Source organism: Coffea arabica, chromosome 4c (assembly GCF_036785885.1).
Source record: "Coffea arabica cultivar ET-39 chromosome 4c, Coffea Arabica ET-39 HiFi, whole genome shotgun sequence".
Taxonomy (NCBI): Eukaryota; Viridiplantae; Streptophyta; class Magnoliopsida; order Gentianales; family Rubiaceae; genus Coffea; species Coffea arabica.
Window position 1 is genome coordinate 7,471,447 of NC_092316.1, and position 22,002 is coordinate 7,493,448.

General features: G+C 38.2%; 4 protein-coding genes and 1 pseudogene across 4 annotated transcripts; 1 reads left to right on the forward strand and 4 right to left on the reverse strand.

Annotated features, from left to right (window-relative positions):
* Positions 1-1,713: 1,713 nt before the first annotated feature.
* LOC113738613 (pentatricopeptide repeat-containing protein At3g09040, mitochondrial-like) lies at positions 1,714-7,051 on the reverse strand (annotated as a pseudogene).
* LOC113738865 (GDSL esterase/lipase At5g03980-like) lies at positions 1,857-3,227 on the forward strand. The gene has a single exon (XM_027266142.2). It carries the CDS (start codon positions 1,857-1,859, stop codon positions 2,973-2,975), a length of 1,119 nt encoding a protein of 372 aa, XP_027121943.1. The 3' UTR covers positions 2,976-3,227.
* Positions 7,052-7,991: 940 nt separating the features above from the next.
* LOC113739520 (F-box protein At5g49610) lies at positions 7,992-11,283 on the reverse strand. Its single transcript, XM_027266743.2, has 2 exons — positions 11,068-11,283; positions 7,992-9,400 (listed from the first exon to the last, which is right to left on the reverse strand). Exon 2 carries the CDS (start codon positions 9,395-9,397, stop codon positions 8,255-8,257), a length of 1,143 nt encoding a protein of 380 aa, XP_027122544.1. The 5' UTR covers positions 9,398-9,400; positions 11,068-11,283; the 3' UTR covers positions 7,992-8,254.
* Positions 11,284-13,308: 2,025 nt separating this feature from the next.
* LOC113740403 (AUGMIN subunit 2) lies at positions 13,309-16,857 on the reverse strand. Its single transcript, XM_027268028.2, has 6 exons — positions 16,510-16,857; positions 15,921-16,040; positions 15,254-15,358; positions 14,702-14,770; positions 14,357-14,470; positions 13,309-13,903 (listed from the first exon to the last, which is right to left on the reverse strand). The coding sequence occupies exons 1-6, from the start codon at positions 16,633-16,635 to the stop codon at positions 13,535-13,537; spliced, it is 903 nt and encodes a 300-aa protein (XP_027123829.1). The 5' UTR covers positions 16,636-16,857; the 3' UTR covers positions 13,309-13,534.
* Positions 16,858-19,721: 2,864 nt separating this feature from the next.
* On the reverse strand, positions 19,722-20,984 carry LOC140004655 (uncharacterized). The gene is made up of 4 exons (XM_072044780.1): positions 20,775-20,984; positions 20,347-20,669; positions 20,132-20,248; positions 19,722-20,022 (listed from the first exon to the last, which is right to left on the reverse strand). Exons 1-4 carry the CDS (start codon positions 20,982-20,984, stop codon positions 19,722-19,724), a joined length of 951 nt encoding a protein of 316 aa, XP_071900881.1.
* Between the last annotated feature and the right edge of the window lie 1,018 nt (positions 20,985-22,002).

A 22,002-nucleotide genomic window follows, 5' to 3' on the forward strand; every position in this document is an offset into this window, starting at 1 on the left:
TTTAGATAAGCATCATCCCTAGGCCTCCCGTGTCATTAATTCTGGCAGCGCCGGTTTTGGGATGAAACTGACCGACTTCCGGAGTAGCTTCTATTTCAGGCAGCCAGAGTACTGTCATGAATTAGAAGAAGAGGGTGTCGGAGTAATAAGGGATGCGTTTTGATCATTGTAATAGTTAGTCAGTGGAAGAGACCACGTGTACGTTTGAGATTGGTCTTTAAATACCCTTATCACTTGTCAATTAGGAGGGAAGGATAGGGAAGTTGTAACAACCAAATTTGTGTCTTTCTTCCTGATCTTCAATAACAAGTTCCCCTCTCTTTTCCTGATCTCTCTTTCTCCCTATTGTCCTTCTTGTTCATCTGAAATTGGCCTTTGGGGGCAGTATCTGTGGGTACATCAATGGTGGCCTTGCTTAAACTTACTCACTTCTTGATTGGACTGGACCTGATGCACTTAGGTCTATATGCGGTTCTTTAGGGGAAAAATTATAAAAAAAAAATAAAAAAATCGTCTGTAAAATACAAATTTGTAGAATATATTTTACAACTTAATTAAACCACTGATCCTATGGTATACATATGAATGTTTTTTACTTTGTTTTCATTATCAGAATTCCCTTTATTTCATCTTTACTTAGGTGCATTTGATAAAATTGAAATTTGAGATCTAAAATCTAAAATCTGAATCCATTAAGTTATTGAAAATTGTTAAGTATTAAATCAAATACATTTGATTGTATATCACATTTAATGATAAGTGAATAGCTTATTACTTATTTTTAGGAGCAAGTTTTGCCTAGAAAATTCAGTGCCATTTAATTAATTATATGTTTATTTTTTTGTTATCAAACGTATCTGAATATACTAAGATCTAAATTCATTAAATTTAAGTATTAAATTGGATCAGAAGAAAACAGGGCCTTTAATCTATTTTGTTGATTTACTAGTTTATGTACTCAAAAGATAAGCTACTGGAACGAGGACATAACAATGTATAACAACGTACATACAGCTTAGAATGATACTACACGAAATGATGACTCGAAACATTGCTTACTTTCCTAGTACTTTTGCTAATTAGCACTTACCTTAGAATTAAATGCTTGGAATAACTGTCCCATGTTCTTGTTAGTGTTCCCTACATGCTCTGTAATCTTGTGGAAAATGTTACAGACAGCAAATCTCAACTTAATCTAGAGCATCTTAGCTTGCTGTCGGGCTCCAAGTTGGGGGGATCGTCGGCTGATGGTCCCAATGCTTGCCATCATGCGCATGCTCATTCTGACTTTCTCCATCTCTCTGTTTAAATTGGCTTGTAAATCTGCCAAGTTTCCGGGGTAGACCATATTTGCATTTAACATGGGCATCAACACAACCTTGTTGCCATTTCAGATTAATCTCCTTGGCAAATATTCATTCTGTGGTTCGGCAATTCCAATACTTCCCAACATGATTTGGACCGCAAAAGTGTCTAAAATGAAGAGGGGATTCACTTGTTTTAGGAGGTTTCTGATTGTTCAGATGGCCAGGAACGTAATAATTAGAGAACCATGGAACAAATGTTGATAAATAATAATCCTAGTTACTACTGAAGAGAAAGGATGGACTGTTGCTAGATTTTCCCCCACTCTACGGTTGTCTGGACTCTCACCTGTACGACATTTGAATCATCTCAGCATTGCATTCAGAAGTTTGATTGAATTCACGTGGATACGGAACAAAGATATTTTATGGAACGTGTGGTTAATGTCAAGTCTCCCAATTATAAATTCCTTGCGTGCTTTGTGCTTCATACATCTACATACATATCCATCATCACTGATGGACTAAGCGAAAAAATTCCTGCAGGGAAACATGCTACCAACCATGTCCTCGTCAACAAATTTCTCATTTCTCGTAGCTTTATCCCTGTTTTGTATGGCTTTTGCTGCCGAAGAAACCACATGTCGCTTTGATTACATTTACCAGTTCGGTGATTCACTTGCAGATACAGGTAACCGGATTCGTCAGGTTGGTGTACCTTCTGTTTTCAACATTTCCAGTTTGCCTTATGGTATGACATACTTCCATAAGCCCACAGGTCGATTCTCCAATGGCCTTCTTGTGATTGATTTCATTGCGAAAGCGCTTCATCTCCCACTGCTCCATCCATACCTGGAAACAAATGCTTCATTTAGTCATGGAGTCAACTTTGCAGTAGGTGGAAGCACAGCTCTTGTTAATTCTTTTTTTGCTAAAAGAAATATTTCTGTACCCTCAAAAAACATTCCCCTTAGCCAGCAGGTGAAATGGTTCAAGAAACATCTTAGTTCAGTGTCAAATAGTCGATCTCAAATCAAGAAAAGGTTAAAAAGAGCTCTGATCATGATGGGAGAGATAGGTGGGAATGATTTCAACAGTATTTTCTCTCAAGGCAAGTCCCTAAAGGAGAGCAGGGTGTATGTGCCACCTGTTGTTAAAGCCATATGCAATGCTGTAAGAGAAGTTATTCAATTTGGGGCTGTTCATGTAGTAGTTCCAGGAAACTTCCCAGCTGGATGCTTGCCTAAAGCTCTGGCTTCATTTTCTAGTGCTGACCCTAAAGCTTATGATGATTATGGTTGTTTGACAGAATCCAACAAGTTTGCTTTGCTCTTTAACAGATATCTTCAGAAAGCTCTAGCATCCCTAAGACTTGAATTTCCAAATGCTGATATCCGTTATTTTGACTACTACAAGGCCTTTGAATATGTTCTTCAAAATGCTAGGTATCTTGGTTTTGACCAAAGATCACTGCTCAAAGCATGTTGTGGAACTGGCGAGAAGTATAACTTCAATAGTACAAAGGTTTGTGGGTCACCAGGAGTAAAAGCTTGCCATAACCCAGAAAAGTTTATAAATTGGGATGGAGTGCATCTGACACAAGCAACATACCATTATATTTCTGAACATCTTATTAGAGATGTCTTGTCTGAAATGAAGTGTCTGCCTTAACTGTTCATGAGAATTACAATTAAAGCTTTGATCTTAATTTGAATCTGTGGTTCTGCTTGCATGTTGAGCTCATTGGGTGGACAGAAGGAGAATATATGTATTCTCCTACTAGTAAGAAGACAAGGTTTTATATCAGCTAGGATTCGTAATGCATGTGAAATAACATTCTTGTTATTGTTTGTTATCAGCAATAAAGAATATGTAGGCCATATATGATTCTTTGCCCACATAATGACGAATTCATGAGCTAAAGACTTGCTTTTTTCATAATTGTGCTAATGCAAGATACAAATACTAACTTTCTAAGAACCAATATAATCCTTGATTACCACAACGAAAATATTGGCAGAAAGACCCTGAAAATAAACCACAAATCCTAGATTGGAACATCTGCAATAGTTCCTTCTTCGCTTTTTCTTTTTAACCCTCTGTAATCACATCCTCATGTTATGGTAGATAAAACAATAAAACAGTATTGAAAAATGACTAACATCCAATAAATTTGGCAGAAAGGGAATCCTACAATGAACACAAACAAGAGAAGAGAGAATAGAACATAAGAGAAACTATACAGAAAGGAGAGTCCAATTCTCTAGCTAATCACTGGTCCTAAGCCGCAAGGGCCTTAGAATCCTCATTAAATTATTAGCTTTAGATCCTACAAGATTCACATATTTATGGTTTCTCCCTAAAAGGTTTGTTGCATCGCATTGCTTTGACTATAGTTATACGCTGCAGCAGCAGCAAAATTCTCCAACAGTGAAGAAAAGTATCCTTTTAAGAAAGACTCACCAAGGTACTTCATGATTCAGCTCTCTAACAACCAAATAAAGTTGACCCATGCTTCCATAAACCACAGGAGAAGTGCAAATGCCAAAAGAATAGAAGGTAAACCTCAGATTCTTTGGAAAAGCATTTGCCATGGCCCATGGAAAACCAACTGGAGTATAAAGGAGCATCTGAGAATTCTATAATTCTATGACACCAGAGTGAGCCATAGAAAAAAAAAAAAAAACCAGCCATATATCTTAAGTTCTCAAAGGCACCACGTACTGGCACTTTACCATTTTTACTCAAAGTCCATCTGGTCTCATTTATCCTGTGACTATGGCAAGAAATTAGCAGTTGGAGCAATATCAAGAAGCAATTCTTAGGTAATGACCTAGCTGCAACAGATGGCTAAAAGCCAACTGCCCTTCAAAATGATGGAGAAACTCAGGAGTTGTATTCCTCACATAGGGTTTGTTTGGTATCTGAAGCTCTTGCATCCAATTGACACGACTTGTAATCAAATTTAGAAGTAGAGTTGAAGTACTAGACCCAAATACCTAAATATTGCTACTTATTGAAAGGCAGAATTTTCATGCATGACAATAACCCAAGAGACTATGCTGGACAACAACAACTCTTCAAGACTACACCAGATGATGCCTAATGGTGACCCAACAGTTCCTCAAGTTTCCACAAACCATTATAGAATGTCAAATTTAGCACCTGGCATGGCATACTTATTAATCACTACTTTCCATATGGATTTCCAGGAGCTCAAGGCAGCGAGTCATCTCCATTCAATTCCAATCAACTCATACTTTCTAGTGACATGGATGCACCATAGTTGATACTTATTCCTCCACCCCACTTACAAACATGTAGATGGTGTACCTTTCCTTTCTCCTGAATTACCAACCTTGACTGTTACTTGCAAACATAGCGGAACTACATTTGGCTTTTCAAACTTGCAATACTCTTAAACCTCCTAAAGAACAAAGTGCAATGCAACACACATGCATTAGCCAGTGAGCCATGATATCAGTTGTTAAAATTTGCATCTCTGTGTGTGTGTGTGTGTGTGTCTGTTTGTGTGGGAGAGAGAAAGAGACCTGGGAAAAAAGGCTATTGCTGCCACTTATCCTTCGATATGGTTATACCATATAGAAAGTGTCCTAACAAACCTCTGATCTCTTAATTCTTCAAATAGATGAAGAGTAGAACTTTCATTCTGATGCTGATGATGGACAGAAATCTCATTCTGCTGCTATATGTTCTTTTCTCCCAATTTCTTCTCATATTGATACCCTATGACTTTTAGTTACTGACTCATTTCTGTCTAGTTCAATCCAACTGGACCCAGGCATTTTCTTCACATCCTGACTTTCCATTACTTCTCTCAATATTCCAACACTGTCCCAGTTATTTGAACTGGCAAATGTATTAGATAACAGTACATAAGCTGAAGGATCAGTTTTATCAAGATGCAATGCATGTTCTGCTGCACGTTTTGCAGTTTCATTATCCCCATGAAGCCGACAAGCACCAAGCAATGTTTGCCAAATCAGCAGACTTGGTTTGAATGGCATGCCATGGATCAACTCTTCAGCTTCTTTAATACACCCTGATCGGCCAAGAAGGCTTACCATACAGGCATAGTGATCTTCTCCAGGGTCAATACCATACTGAGAGCTCATTGAAGAGAAATAACTCCATCCCTCGTTAACAAATCCTCCTTGGCTACATGCATAAAGTGCACATATAAAAGTAATGCAGTTAGGCTCCACTCTTTTCAGCCTCATCTCATCAAAAATTTCAAGAGCTTCTTTAGCACAGCCATTCTGTGCAAACCCCATAACCATAGTTGTCCATGAGACAACTGACCATTCATCCATTGATCGGAAAACCTTAAGTGCACTACTCATGCATCCACATTTTGCATACATATCAAGTAAAGCATTTTCTACGCATACATCCACGTCATGCCCAAGTTTAATCCTCAGGCCATGAATTTTTTCACCCTCCTCCAACGATGTTAAATTGGCGCACACATTGAATGCTGTTGCAAGAGTAAACTTATTTGGCTTGACACCCTTCCTCCTCATTTCTCCGATAACCTTAAGTGCCACATTAGGCTCCCCACAGTTTAAACAACCTATAGCCATCTGAGTCCAAGAGGACACATCAAGTAAAGGAATCTCCTCAAATGCTTTAAAGCCCTCAACCAATTTCCGATTTTTTAGGTACATATCAACCAAGGCATTCCCAACACACATCTCACTTCCATGACCAGACTTCACAAGCTTCCCATGTACTTGAACTCCCATTTCAAAATCCAATAGCTCAGCCAACCCTGTTAGTACACTGGCAAAGGTAAATCCATCCGGAACTATGCCTTCTGAAATCATTCTAACCCAAAAACCCGGAATTTCCCTGCAAGAAAGCTGCAAGTAACCACCTATTATAGTATTCCAACTGACAATGTCCCTATGATGACTCTCCTCAAACACCTCGAAAGCTACTCAATCTGCGATGCCTCATCAATGCCACCAAAAAAGCATTCAGTAAGTGAACATTAGACTCGAATCCAAGCCTGATTATCAAACCATAAACTTGATAAACATGTACTACACCCAGAAAATCCGCAGCACTGCAGGCATGGAGAGCACTGACCAAGGTAAACTCATTCGCCCTCATTCCACTCGCACCCATTTGCTTAAAGAGAGAAAAAGACTCCGCAGACAAACCCTTTTGCTCAAAGCCTGCAATGAGGGCTGTCCAAGAAACCACATTCTTCTGGGGCATTTCATCAAACAGTTGAAGAGCATCACAAGTTTCACCACATTTTGCAAACGCATTGATCAGATGGTTGCCCAGAAAGAGCCACGAGGAACCACAAATATCCCCTTTGAAGATTTTTGCATGGATTGCCTTTGCATTTCTCAAATTTGAGGCATCAATGCACTTTCGTAGTATGGAAACGTAGGCATCCTCATCATCCTTGCTGCCAACTGGGCCATTTATGGTAATTGAGCAGTATCTATGATTTGAAGACAATATTTTTGATCTGATAATAGCTATGGAGCTAAGTTCCAGAAGTCTAGTTGACTGGAGCGAACGTAGAAAATTATGCATGTTAATTTTCCTTGAAATATTTTCCCTTCAAAAAACATGTACAACTTTCTGTGCTAAATGTACAACTCGTCATGCTTAGGCTCCAAAATTGTTGTCATTCTAATTAATAGCTCCATCTAATTAACATTTTTCTTAACCTCAAGCTTGTGAAGTTAAGCGAACTTAAGTTTGTATAACTTTGGTAGAGAGATATTGAATAATGCAATACTAGGCAAAAGTATCTCATTAATATGTGAATTCCACCAAGAAATATAATCCTAATTGTTTCAAAATCTTTTAATGAATTGGCAAATAGATAATTTTCAATTTAATCAGTCATGAGAGGTGGCCTGAAAAATGTTCATGCACCATCATGTCTTTCAACAAAATTTAGTTTGAAGTACAAAGGGTATGCAACATAATTCATTGCAAAAGGAGAATCATAGAACTTGAGTAGCTTTTTGGTGCAAGTTTTGGAAATATTGCCTGCTCATTTATTCATCCTTCACACTCTGGACAAAACAAGAATTCAGACTAAGGTTCTTTGTACATGATTGCAATTGAATTTGACACTTTGTAATGCTTGAATAAATTTAGGGCAAATTGTAGTTCAGTATTTTTCTACATAACTCTTTTTATTGTTTCAAAAGCTATATATAATCCCCTCATCGTTCGGATTAAGTGTTAAAGTGACGGAAATGGTAACTTGTAACGGAATTTTTGAAAATACCGAAATTACTCTTATAAATATATAACACATTAACCCCGCGTGGTTTTATGTTTTATCATATTATTCCCTTATCACTTAATGCTTTACCATATAACCCCCCATATGATTTTCAAAATATACACATAACCCCGCTTGGTTAATTAATAATTTTCAACTTTATATAAGGGTATTTTTTACATTTTAGGTGACTGCGTTACGAACGATCATTTCAATCATTTTAACACTTTAATCCAAACCACGAGGGAATTATGTATAGCTTTTGAAATTATAAGGGAGTTATGTAAAAAAAAACTAAATCACAGTTGGGGTAAAGTAAAATTTGCCCCATAAATTTATATCCCCGACTGCAGAGACAAAAGTTAGATTTTAAACTCTAAAGACTCCACTCCACAGGGCCAAATCAATACGGCAAATAAAATGTAAGCTCCTTGCACAAACAGATATAACAAGTTCAAAAAGTTTTAGGAGTTGTTCAGCTCAGCATGCTAAAGCCAATGAAGCTAAACAAATAGCCAGTGAAGTGGATATAGTGTAGCGGTCCTATCTCCTCCCTGAATCACATGCATGCAATGCAAGCCTTGTTCAGAACGAACCCATCTGCTAACTCAACCATACTACTAGTTCTACAACTTGATGGCAAGAAGCAAAAGAAGGGGACTTGTCTATCCTACACAGGACCAAGAGGAACCAGGCTCATTGTGTATGGAACAACCATTGGAAACTCATTGGAGTTTGGTCCCAGATCAGAAACTGCACAGAGCTTTTTCATCTTCCTGGTAGCAAAGTCGTATGAATAGAAATGACTTGACACACTTAAGAACAAGATCCCATCTTTGAAAGCAAAAACTTTTATCCAGCAAAAGGTGTCACGAGTTGCCAGTTTCTCAGCTATCTGGTAAAGGAACTGGGAGTTCTCTTCTTCCAACTTATCCAGAGAAACTGAGCATGTCAGATTCCACTGAGATGTAAGGAAATCATCAAGTGCCCATAACTGAAGTCCATATTCAGACAACAACACACACTGCAGCTTTCCTTTCGATTCCCCAATACATATCTCAGGAATGCTACGGAATTCTGTGATGGGAAGAGGTACGTCAAGCAACCAAGATAGCTCAGTTTCAGGGTTGAACATGAGGATTTTATCACCATCCATAAGCCAATACGACGAACCATCTGCAAAGATGCCGTTCTTTTTGAACAATTTCTGATTGCAATGACATATCTCCCTTGATTGCCTCCACTTTCCAGTTTCTGATGAATATATTTGGAATGCAAACTTAGATTGTTCATCTTCTGATTCAGTTTCAGAGACAGTAACAATTTTGAAATTTGTTGAAGCATCTTCTTTATGTAACTGGAAAGGATCAAAAACCAAGGCTACACTTGCACTCTTGGAATAATGAACTGAATTGACAATCATCCACTGCTTGTTTAATGGATTGCAAACATACATTAGTGGTGGATAATGAGGGTAGCTACTCCGACAGCATAACAATCCACTGCATGAAGCCAGAATTACAACCTCCTCAGGGAGGAAGTCAAGGACAGTGCTGTGAACTTGAGTTTTTCTGGTTTCAAGAGGAATGTAGCTGATATTGTTAATGTCCTCATCACACCAATGGAACCTTGCCTGAAAGAAAAACCCTGACACTGCTTCTGTCTTCTTTAATTGAAGGCATATGAAAGAGCGGTCTAAGATAAGATTGTGCCACTCCTTAGCAACGCACTTCAGCATATGCACATCCTTAGTTGATAATTTGGATAGTACTTGCATTAGGATATCATCATTCATGCACCCAAGCTCCATCATATCCTGCTATCACGAATGAGTTAATTAAATTAGCTAAACGACCACATAATCCATTGGAAGGGTATGTACAAGTTTTCAGTAACACACTTCGAAAAACATTTTAGTGCCTGATAGTACACTTTCATGACAAAAGATGTTGGCAAGACAAAACACTATGTCCTCCTGAAATTTTGAAACAAAACTTTTGTCCCCAGGTGGGTAGACATATTCTCAGAAACACTAACAAGTTACTAGGCTGTAGATTATTTAACATATAATCATACTTCTTTGTAGTCAGATATATGTAGAACCATTTAGCTAGAACATCTAATAAGACTGAAATTAGAGCAGGCAAGTCCCACAAACATTCTGTCTAGTAACAAACATGAATGGCCAAGTATATCTCAGTTCAGAGCGTGTAAATTTATGCGTTTTGTAAGAGATTGATAACAAAACAAGTGCATATCAAAGGAGGTTTTATTGGGCAATACATTCCAGTTGAAGTATACACGTTACAATAGCTATTAAATTTTACCCCTTTTTAGCACAAATATATGCCCCTGTGCACGTGTCTGCACAAACCATGCTATAATTAGCACCTGAAAGATCATTTAACCGGGTGATTTTAACATTCAGTAGCTACAACAAAACCAGCTTGAACTATCCAATTGAGCTTTTGGATATAAGGTTTAATTTCACGCATATACCTCATTCTTTTTCTATAGAACATGAAGATTCAAGTATCTACTGCTAAAATCTTCTTTAAGATGCAGAGGATCATCTCTGGCAGGTGTACAAATTTTTGGAATTCTTGAGGAACTTCGAAGTGTAAAATTGTTTAGTCACAGAGAAGTTAATCAATAGTATGAGTTCTACAAAGTCGTATCATCTAAACATATACAGAAAGATTCAATATGCAATATAGATGAAGAAGACATATAGTTCAGTCATTTAATGCACCTTAATCATACATCCAAATCCATGATATCTTGTTTTGGTCCTATTGATCGATCAATAAGAATGGTACAAGAGAATCGCAACTCTGAAAGTTTTTGTTTGCCTTTACTAGATGACTTCCGTTATCAGGATGTGAACTTTACATGGAAACTATCATCTGCATTTTCAAAAATGATATTCAAAATCCTTTTTTCTCCAGTCCGTTCATTGCTCTGGTCCCTTCTCTTTTTCCCATCTTTTAGATCCTTTTCATAATTATAACCTCATGTTTTTTCTCTTCTATTACATTTACTCCATTCATCATCCACAATTTTTTTTGGGTGAGGCTGTCATCTTCTACCTGAGTAATAGCTACGTCATATAACATAAAAAGCAGGAATGGAAAAATTCAAGAAAACAGGCCAGCCCACAAAAAGAATCATCAAAAATTCATGACTACATGGCGATGATACTTAAAAATGATAAAGTACAGCCTCTCCACCCCCACCCCCTGGGGGCAAAAAAAAAATATCTGCAAACCGACTTCAAATGAAATAGAAAAAGAAAAGAGTAGAGGAACTTTCAGAAGAACATGAAAAAACCAATCCATCTCCACAAAGAGAAAGAGATGTAGCAGGTACAAAATCAAAGCAGAAAAGCATCTTCACCCCATCTATCAACCAAAAAAAGATAAAAACAAAAAAAAGTGGGAGTTAAACGTGTTAAAACAGGGGATGGAAGCTCAGAATTTTTACCTTCAAACTTGGTCTAGTTCATGGGCTCTGAAGTTTCGTGGAGGCGGATGACTAATACTAACTTTCTTCTTTAGACTGAAGAAGGGATTTCAGTTCCTCCCATCTCAGACTGCGTCACATTTTAGCAAGATGAATCTACTTTAATCTTTGTGAGAAAACTGGAAATGTAAAGTAGCCAAAAAACTCAAAAACCAGCTGCTTTGTGCCAGGACAGGACACCTACACACACATTCGTCCAGGAACAAGACAAAAAGAGCGTAACCACTGGCACAGTCACTACTTGGCTCTGTACGTACTGGGCAGCAGACTAGTAGGTGACATTTGTTCTGATTTAAGGTAAGGTCCCATGAAATTTCTGCTTTAAGAGTTTCTGAAATGTTTTAGTTTTCGAGGAGTGCCTTAAAACTGTAATGGTTCTTTTTTTTTTTTTTTTTTGATAATAACTGTAATGGTTCTTAAATCTTCACTAATTCATGGTCAGGCTATTTACAAACATTTACAAGACAATGGATAGTTGTGCTGAATTAGAAAGTCGAATATTAGCTCATAGTTAATGAAATTTTTTTTCATTCATAAAATGGAATTTATTTTTTTTTTGTTTTTATTGAAAAAATGGGATTCGGGTTTTAATTCAAAAAACATATAGTGTTGTATAATCTGAAATTTCTCGTGTTGAAAGATGGTGTTTTTGTATCATTTTAATCGAATTGTATTAGTTACTCCCTCCGTCCCACTTTGATAGTCCTGTTTTCCTTTTTCGTCTATCCCAAATTGTAGTCCACTTTCCAATTGAAAAATGTAGTTGTATTTTAATTTTTCTAAAATACCCTTATTTAATGTAAGTTGTTGTTACTATAAACCTACTCCATTTAATGAGAGTTGATTCTTTTTTTACCATCAATTCAAGTTCTCATAAAATTGTACTCTACTTAATGTGAGGGTATTTTAGGAAAATAGCAATCTAAATTTACTTTTCCAACAAAATTAACCACTTTTTCTTAAACTGTGTGAAAAAAGAAATAGAACTATCAAAGTGGGACAGAGGGAGTACTTAAATTGGAATTTATCTTTCTAAGTGATACTTGTGCGGAAATATTTGAAATGAGCTGCATGAATAAAGAAGTTGTGCTTTCAATGGCTTTTCGTAGTTGGAGAGTCACAACATTTATGAGATTTTGCACTTATGTTTTCGTCTCATCACTCATTTGGCTTTTAATTTGGGGATTGATTTTTTGAAAGTTGATAGAATTTATCAAGTAAAACCAAGTTCTTATGCACGTTGAGTTACATTAATAAACTTAAATGGTAAAATCCATTGTTAAAATACATTTTTACAAAAAAATAAAAGAATGTACTATACAAATATAATGGATTATGATAATTCTCTGCCCCTTCCCACCTTTTAAATCCAAATCCAACCCTTCCCAAATTAGGGGAGAAAAAAGTGGTTATGGCCATCCACCTGGTCTTTATTGACTGCAGGACAAGGATTTTAAGTTCCATCCTGGCTGACTTGGCAGACACTTAAGAATTCAAATCCTGTTTAAACAGGGTCAGGTCCAGAAATTCTACTAATGTTGTTTTTTTTTTCATTTTTATGGGTTTCAAAAACCCGAGACCTTATAGTTAAGGGATGCAAGTCTCTTCCACTTGCACCAACATCTATTGGTACTTAAAGAGTTCACTGACAACTAGTCCTATTGCATTATTTTGTCTCTCTAATAAACAAAAATTAGGAAACTCATAACCATTATTTAGAAAGTCATAAACTTCATTTCCATCCAAAAGGACCATAAAAAGAAAATTTTGCGAGAGATGATAGGGAAATTAGACAAGAAAAATTCATAAGAATAAGGCAAATGACATAAACACCCGTGAGAAATAAGTAATTGGTCCCAAAGATCTGTCTCAAGTGGTGCCAAATTGAAGGAGAGCCCTGCTGTCTTCTTGCTTTGAGTTATTTAATTCATCTACAATGTTATGCCACTCCTTTCTTTCTTTAATCGTCTTTGATCCTTGCACCGTTTCTTCCATGAAAAATGGCAGAGTATTTTTGGAGCCTCAAATTCCTTCTCCTTTGCTGTCATAGCAATTAGAACCGTAGAGTAGACTCGGTAGTGATTCTTTTGCCTTTCGATTTTGCTAACGATTAGACCTGACATAAAATGATATTCAGTGTTGGGTAATTCTCTAACAAATTCACTACTTCCACAGTCATGCAAGTTTCGTACCATATAAGTATGATTTTAAATCTAAGAGTGTGAACATTTGATTCTTCAAATAATTACTCATTCGAGACAAAGTATACAAATACTTCACCTGCCCATTTGAAGTTGAGCACATCTGGTGAAAGTTAATGCAAGAATACAACAAATGACGTTCTATTGACAGCACTGGGACAGCATTGAATAATTGAATTTTGTGCTATACTCCCTCACTCGATTCCAAATTCCAGCAGTTAAACGTGCTATGACTGCAGACCATTTTGTTTGATTGACGGTGGCCAAGATAATCTCCTGTGACTAATTCCATCAACTTGACTATTCTCCCCCACTTCACTGTTTTCATCATCATCTTCCCCCCGATCAACCTCTGACTTTGCCGGGCTTCTGGAAGCTAAGTCCTCAAGTCTTGATTCAGTTCTCCAGGGAGGAGTTACACAATCAGAATCTCCCGGTATCCTTTGTGACGAATCTGGATTTGGTGCCATAGCGGAGGAAGAAGAATGGCCCACTCTCAACTTCTGAAGTGTGGCAAATGAGTCTCTCATTGCTGACATCGCTTCAAAGAATCGTGTGCATGAAGCTAAAGCAACAGGGATTGGACGAAGCATCTCCTGCATTGAACCAGCTAAGCTATTGGTTGCATTCCAGGTAGTTCAAACAGTTAAACATGAAGAACATCACTATGGTCGGGTAAGAGATACTTATGACCAAGGTTATGCTCTTCTCCTATGCTCAAGGCCATTATTTAATCTAACGTTTGCATGGCTAAGAGTGTATTGCATCTCAAGTTTGTAGCAGCAAACACTTACATGGGTCTCACTTATTTAATGAAAATCTTAAAGAGTTTACTACGCAAAATAAAAACATAATTTTGCTCCTGTAGTCAAAGATTATACAATACCTTAATTTTTATCCGAAAGACAAAAAGTATAGAAAATTTGGAAGTAACATGGCATGTTCAAGAGAGGTTATATGTTCAACAGTAAACAAGTATACGGCATAAAATGCTGAGTTCATTCCAGGTTGGGACCCAAATGAAAATATTATCTCTACAATAGAATTACCCCCCAAACTGATGGTGGTTCTTTGAAGTTCTGTGTCCACTGAAAATCTGCAATGGATGCTGTCAAGGCGCCATAGTCACTTGCAGCCTTCATTAAGAGTTCTGAAAATTGTTTCTGTCAAAGGTAGCACAGAAGGAAAAACAATTATCTGACTGTTTAAGCAATTTTGTGGTAAGAAAACAATAGCAGGTCAAGTATCCGTCACTTCTGTAAACCAAGATCACTGTTATGCAGAGCAAAGTGTGTTAAATTCATTGTATATTTACTGGGTGCTTGAGATTTTACAAGGAAACAAATTTCTTGAACATAGATAAGGAATTTCGTGATCTACTTTAACAAACAAACCTGATATTCAGCCTCAACTGGGATGCAATCTAATGAATATGGCTGCTGAAGACGAGCTATTATGCGATCCTGCAAGGAAATTAGATAGAGATGAAAGATTAATGAATAATATTTTTTGACTTGTCCTGAATAACACAAGGAAAGAACTGTATAGACTGCGGTTACAACTGTGCCCATGAGAATTGCTTCCACAGGACAGTTCAGAAATTTATTTCTTAACACAAGGTGAACTGTCACGCATTTCAAAGCAGGAGACATTCCAATTGAGTAGCAACGGTGTCAATCAGGGAGTTTGACAAATTACAGGAGACATTCCAATTGAGTAGCAACGGTGTCAATCAGGGAGTTTGACAAATTACAGCTCCCATAACAATGAGTTACTGTAACCATGGGTGGTGAATTTTGGCATGGGTATATCCATGTGCAATTCAAAACCAACAAAAACCACCTCATGTTAATATCATAGCGCATGATAAAAATCTTTAAAAACTTCAGTTGCTCTCAGTCAGGTATAGAGATGAGTGACAAAACAAATAGATCTGAATCCATTACCTTATTTTGGATGACATCTTTCAATATGGCAGTTATCCTTGACAAAGTCTCAATCTTCTTTTCCATTTCACTCACATGGGTGAGATGAGCAACATTTTTGTCCTCCTAGTGCAATCATGGAGATGAATCAGTCTCACACAAAAGTGGCATCACTAGTGAACTATTACAATCAGACAACACATAATTCCGCTGCAATATCTTCAATTTCTAGTTTCTCGATCCTTGGTCACTGGGGAACTAACAATTTTCAAACAATAAACTAGATAACCACTACATGCCCTTTTGATCCTTTAGCATCAGACTGAAAAAGGAAGGAAACCTATCTTCATATGGGTATTTCAGACACACAAAGTTCATAATTTGATGAGCCTTGGTGATTCATGTCGCCCTCTATCTTACTAGGACAGAATGAATAGCCAAACCGAGTAGTACAAACTGCTGCTCCCAAATAACCAATATGAATTTGGTAAACTACAGAGCTTATGGCAGTCCATGAAGTAACAAATGAAGCATGGTACTCCTAAATCCAAGTTCATCCATGTGCGCTAACAAAGAAAGTGACTGACTCGAAAATCAGAGCAAAAAATGAGATGCAGATATACTTAGTGAAATACACAAGCAACCACTTAGTAGTTACAAGTGAGGAGCAAAAAATGAAGACTTTTACCTTCCGACCTTGAAGTTCCACCTGCAAATCTGCGATTTTTCTTTGCACAGCAGTCAGCTCTCTTAAAACCTTTACCAAATCATCACCTTTTTCGCTTGTGGATAGGGTCTGGATCTCTTCCTATGCAAGCCAAAATAAACTGAATCAGCACAAAAACTACAATTAAACAAACAGAAAAAGCCCTGAATGTTATGTACCCAATTTTTGTACATTACACCGATGAAGCACCTAACCTTTAAGCATCGAAAATAACATATGACAGCAAATGAAGTGAAGGCACAGCTTGATATGTTCTGTACTGCTGGAAATTTTGATATTGGCTGAATAAGCGCATAAAATGGTCCAACAATTCGGCGAAAGAATTTTAACTTCTGTCTAAATTCGAATTTTAAACGGTCTAACAATTCAGGGAAATTTTGCAATTGGCTGATGAATCCTGACTATAATTAAAATCCCACCAAGCATATACAAAGTTTTAGAAAGATTGAGGTCGAAATTTGCAACCAAAGATCTCAACAGAAAAGGTTTTTTTTTTCCTTTTCTGTTAAAGAAAATACTAACTAGATAGGCAACAGTGTGAGTGGGGTACCTGAGAAGGAGGAGGGGCGACAGAGAAGCCGAGATCGGCGGCAATGGAGAGGGCATCTGACATCCCTCCTATGCGCCTCAGAGGTTTTCTGCCCACCCATGATGTATCAGTTCCCATCACTGACATTGCTCTATATCTCAAGAGTAGCACTGATAAATAGACTAGAAGATGAACTCTCAATAACTTTTTTAACCAAATGAATTGAGGGAGGCTCTGGGTTTGGTGAAGAAAGCAGTGAGAAGGAGGTTAAGCGCCGGCGAGGAGGTTGCAAAAGGACGGACGGAGTGAAGCCGTCGTGGTGGTGGTTGGTTTGCAAAAGGGATTTTATACTAACCAATTTCAAATCAGCAGGCCAACGAATTTTGGACGTTGTCTATTATCTCTCTTCTCCTTTTCTCTTTTTTTTTTTTTTTTTTCCGGAAACGATAGAAGATATTTTATAAATTCTCAAACTGTACAATATTTGAGCAACGACTCAATCAACTTTACAAAGTGTACCGTGACACTTAAGGAGAGCGAAAAATTCTCGCCTCATCAATAAGTATGCTTAGAGCATTATAGTTAATTTAATTACTTAAAGACATATTAATAATATTCCTAACTTCAAAAGAGCACTTTTGAAACAGATTAGCTAACACATTTATGTCTTCGACTAGTGTAGCAGTATTCGGATTATCACCTTTCCTAGCTTTTAGCAAGACAATGAGTTGCTTGTTAGCACTAATGACTTTGATTCTTTGCCATCCTTGTTGTCTTGCTTTCATTAATGCCAATCTTACTGCTATAACTTCATCTTGAATATCCCTGTGCGCGCTCCTCTCCACTAAAGTCTACTCAACTCTGATCCTCCCTCCAGACTGCTTAGCAACGATGCCAATTCCCAAATTATGTCCCACTGCTGCTTTCTTGGTAGCAATCTGAAGTTCCATCAGCTCTCTCTCCTCCCATCCTCCTTCCCTTGCTCTTCCAATTGCTTCATCTGTTTCTGATGTACTTTTCTCATCCTTTCCTTTCCAAGCTTCCTCATATTCCATCCATTCTGAACTGGCTTTTTGTACAATTTTCAGACCATCTCTTTCTTTCCCTTCAAATTCCATCTTATTTCTATCTTTCCATAGCTGCCAAAGTATGTTAGCAGTCAAGGCAATATGTTGTCTTCCTTCAGTCCTACTTGTGGCTTGACTTAATGCTGTCCACCACTTCTTAAAGCATCCTGTTTGGTTCTGGATTCCATTCCACTGGACTGGTGCTATCTTCCATACCCTCTGAGCCTGCTGGCAATGGAATAGAATGTGTTCAACCGTTTCCATACTATCTCCACACCTTGAACAGATAGGCGATCCTTGTTTTGTCCTCCTGAAGATTGCTTCCTTGGCTGTTAATGTGTTAGTAATGCATCTCCATATGAATAGCTTGATCTTATACTTGATGCTCAGTCTCTAAAGAGTTTTCCAGATTTGTGTGTTGGAGTCATCATAACTCGATCCAGCTTCTCCTTTTGCTTCACTTCCCATACTTCTCTCTTCCTTAAGCAGAGCCTGATAACATGATTTAACTGAGAACTTCCCACTCTTGCTATGTATCCAGAAGTGCATGTCCCCTGACCTTGACAGACTGATAGGTATTTTCAAAATGTTCTCGGCATCCTCCCTATTGAACCTCCTGTATATCTCATTCCTATTCCATCTGAAATTTGAGATCAGTTCTTCCATCTTTTGCTCCTCTCCACGTTCTGGCATCCTTGTAGCAGGCCTTCCATTTAGATTGTTTGGAATCCATTGGTTTTTCCATATTCTTATGCTCTTCCCTGATCCCATTCTTTTCAGGATGCCCCCCTTGACTACCTCTCTTATTGATATGATACTTTGCCAAAACCAAGATGCATTCTTGGGGGACTCACAATTCAGAATGGAATCCTTGGGGTAGTACTTAGACTTTAGTATTCTGCTAACCAACAGGTTTGGGTATCTAATCATTCTCCAAATCTGCTTCCTCAGCATTGCTTTGTTGAAGCACAGTAAGTTCCTGAATCCCAGACCTCCTTCCATCTTTGCCTTCATCATTTTGTCCCATGAGCACTAGTGTACTTTGCTCCTCCCTTCTGACTCCCCCCACCAATAACTAGCCATCATCCCTGAGATTTCCTTGCAGAGTGTAGCAGGTAACTTAAAACAGGCCATCGCATAGTTTGGCATGCCCATTGTCACAACTTTTAACATCACCTCCTTCCCTGCTACACTTAGGAACTTGTTCTTCCAACTATTGAGTCTGGCTTTGATGTTATCTTTAATGTAGGCAAATACTTGTCCTTTTGTCCTTGTGATTACCATTGGAAGGCCCAGATATTTACCTTGATTCACTGTCCTTACTCCTGCTAGTGGCTCGCAGGATTCCTCCTTGTCCCTTTCCTTTGTATTCTTACTAAAACAGATAAAGGATTTGTCCAGATTTATCACATGGCCAGACCCTCTTTCATATTGATCCAGGATATCTTTTAACTTTCTTGTTTCTGTCCCCACAGCTTTACAGAATATCAGTGTGTCATCAGCAAAAAATAAATGAGTTATTGTTGGTTCATGCTTACTGATCCTTAGTCCACTTAGCAGTTCCTGTCTAGCTGCATTCCTTAGCAGATTAGAGAGCCCTTCAGAACACAATAAGAACAGGTAAGGTGACAGAGGATCACCTTGCCTAATGCCTCTAGAAGGGATCACATATTCCTTGGTTTCTCCATTTATATTGAAGGAGTATGAGACAGACCTAATGCACTCCATAATCCAACCTATCCATACCTGATTAAACCCCATTTTTTCCATCACAGCTTGCAGATAATCCCATTCAACTCGATCATACGGTTTAGACATGTCTAGCTTGATTGCAGTATAGCCATCCTTACCTTGTCTCTTATTTTTAAGAAAATGAAGGCATTCATGGGAAATGATTATATTATCCAGGATCTGTCTATTTGGAACGAAAGCTGATTGGTTTTTACTAATGCAGTGTTCAAGGACAGGTTTCAATCTATTTGCTAGGATTTTGTAGATAACTTTATAGAGAACATTGCAAAGGCTGATTGGCCTATATTGTTTCAAGTCAGTAGGCAGATCCACCTTAGGAATGAGAGAGATAATGGTATGGTTCAGAGATTTGAACATATGCCCAGATTGAAAGAAAGCTAAGATTGCTTTCATCACCTCTTCCTTAATGGTAACCTAGAATTTTTGGAAGAAGAGGGGTGTCATCCCATCAGGCCCTGGTGCCTTATTAGGATTCATGGCGAAGACTGCTACCTTTATCTCATTTTCCTCCACAGGCCTGGTTAGATTAACATTGATCTGGTCAGTAATAGTTCTTTGGATACCCTCCAGAACCTCCTCTAGACCCTCAGTCCTAGTAGACCTAAAGAGCTGTCTATAATATTTAGCAATCTCATCAGCTATATCCTTGTCATCAGTAGTCCAAGACCCATCATCTCTCTGCAAATTCCCTATCTTATTTCTTTTTTCTTCTCCCCTTCATCACTGCATGGAAATATTTAGTATTCTTATCTCCTTCTTGTAACCAATTTATCCTAACTTTCTGACTCCAGTATTGTTCCTCCTCTCTGTACGCTCTCACCAACTGGTTCTTCAAAACAACAATTCTTCCATTCCTTCCTTCAGCATCAGATCCTTTCTCCTCCAACAGCTGTTGTTTCAAGGTCGAGATCCTGTTCTTAGAGTTTTCCACAAAGCCATTCCTTCACTTCAGCAAAGCAACTCTACATCTCTTAATCTTATGTACTACCCTAAACATTCTAGAACCCCTAACATCCTTCTCCCAAGCCTTCTTTATCACCTCCCCCACCCCTTCTCTCTGGACCCATCTTTTGTCAAAGAAAAACTTCTTTCTCTTCCTCCTTTCCCTGAATTTGTGTCCAGGATCAACATGCTATGGTCAGAGGCTAAACTTTCAACATGAGTGCACTTAGGTTGTTCAAATAGGTTACTCGAAGCTCCACTACTAAGCCCCCTATCCAGCCTTTGTCTTATTTCACCATCTTGCCACTGATTACACCAGGTCCAGGGGTTACCTTCAAACCCAATATCAATCAGATGATTCTCCTGGAGAAACTGCCTAAAGTCCAAGAAGCTCCATTCCTCTCTAATCCTGCCCCCCCACTTCTCCTCATTAGAATAAAGGTCATTAAAATCCCATATGATTACCTAGTTCTCCCCCCACAAAGCTTTCCTCCTGCTAATAAAATCCCATTGCCCTTTTCTCACCTGTTTATCACAGCTGGCATAAATTCCTATCAACCACCACTCCTTTTTCACTTCCTCATCCTCTAGCAACACTTCAATGGTAAAGGCAGAATGTTTAATATCTTTAACCTTAGTTTCCTCATTCCACATCACACACATCCCTCCAGATTTATTCATAGCCTCTAACACAAAACAATTGTCAAAGTTCAGAATCCTTTTCACCTTCTCCATATACTTAGCCTTGTTCTTTGTTTCACTTAAAAAGATCAAGTTGAGGGAGAGGAGGTTATTAACCTCCTTTAGGTGGAGAATTGTCAAGGGGCTCCCTGCACCTTGACAATTTCACACCATAGCTCTCATTGGTCCTTTGGGGACCAGTGCGGGCTGATCCCTCCCCCTTCAATCCCTACATAGTCTTCCCCCTCCTTCTGGTCTTCTCTATGTCTTTTATCAAAGTGTTCCTGATCCCCAATCTCTTCCATATCTTCATCTCTCAGTTGGAACTTTCTTTTGATACCATTTATCTCCTTAAGAGGAGTCCTTAACTTTCTTGGACCAGAATGCACTCTCCTGAATCTCTTCCTTTCTTTCCTGGGACCTTCTTGATTTTCTTTACTGATACTCTCATCAGTTTCCATGCAATCTAGCTCCCCTCCATCCCTAAGTCTGTCTTGTTCTCCCTCTTCCCCTCATTCGCACCTCTCAATCTCTTGTAATATCTCCTTTCCTATGGCCTCTTGGACCTCCATTCCTTCCTTAGTACCCCCATTATCAGTTAATTCAGTATATCTAGTCTCCTCTGAACTTTCCTCATTCATTTCAGTGCTTATGTTCCTACTTTCTTACCTCTCTTCCTCCTTCTCTACCTCCTTATCAGCACTCCAATTTGGTATTATCCTACCTATTCTCCCCCTTTCAACATCAGTTAATCCACTCTTCTCCATACAAGGTTTCTGTAACTCATTCACCATAACATAATCTGACCTACTGCCATCCCTAGCTTGAACTAAGTCAGCTTCCTTATCCTGTCTCTCTAACTCCTCTATCCTGATCATTTTTCCATTTCTCACCTTCCAGACCTGTCTATGTGGTGTCCAGATCTTTGAGCTCCTCTCTTTTTGAGGAGAGCTTCTACCCCCAAACACCCTCATCCACGGACCATATTGGTTCTGATATTGACCCTTTTTCACCACCACAGGAGATTTACAATTCTTTTCACAATGTCCAATGACACCACAGCTATAGCAGA

Excerpts from the sequence above, each read along its gene's own strand:
- LOC113739520 (XM_027266743.2), bottom strand. The coding sequence starts at position 9,397 with ATGATGGAGCTTGGGTGCATGAATGATGATATCCTAATGCAAGTACTA.
- LOC113740403 (XM_027268028.2), bottom strand. The coding sequence starts at position 16,635 with ATGTCAGTGATGGGAACTGATACATCATGGGTGGGCAGAAAACCTCTG. Across the intron at positions 15,359-15,920 it reads TGGAACTTCAAGGTCGGAAG|GAGGACAAAAATGTTGCTCA; the intron begins GTAAAAGTCTTC and ends TGATTGCACTAG. Across the intron at positions 14,471-14,701 it reads CAGTTGAGGCTGAATATCAG|AAACAATTTTCAGAACTCTT; the intron begins GTTTGTTTGTTA and ends TACCTTTGACAG.
- LOC113738865 (XM_027266142.2), top strand. The coding sequence starts at position 1,857 with ATGCTACCAACCATGTCCTCGTCAACAAATTTCTCATTTCTCGTAGCT.
- LOC140004655 (XM_072044780.1), bottom strand. The coding sequence starts at position 20,984 with ATGGAGAAGGTGAAAAGGATTCTGAACTTTGACAATTGTTTTGTGTTA. Across the intron at positions 20,670-20,774 it reads ATGCCAGCTGTGATAAACAG|TGGGGGGGCAGGATTAGAGA; the intron begins GTGAGAAAAGGG and ends AATGAGGAGAAG. Across the intron at positions 20,023-20,131 it reads ATTGTTGTTTTGAAGAACCA|GGGAGAAGAAAAAAGAAATA; the intron begins GTTGGTGAGAGC and ends GCAGTGATGAAG.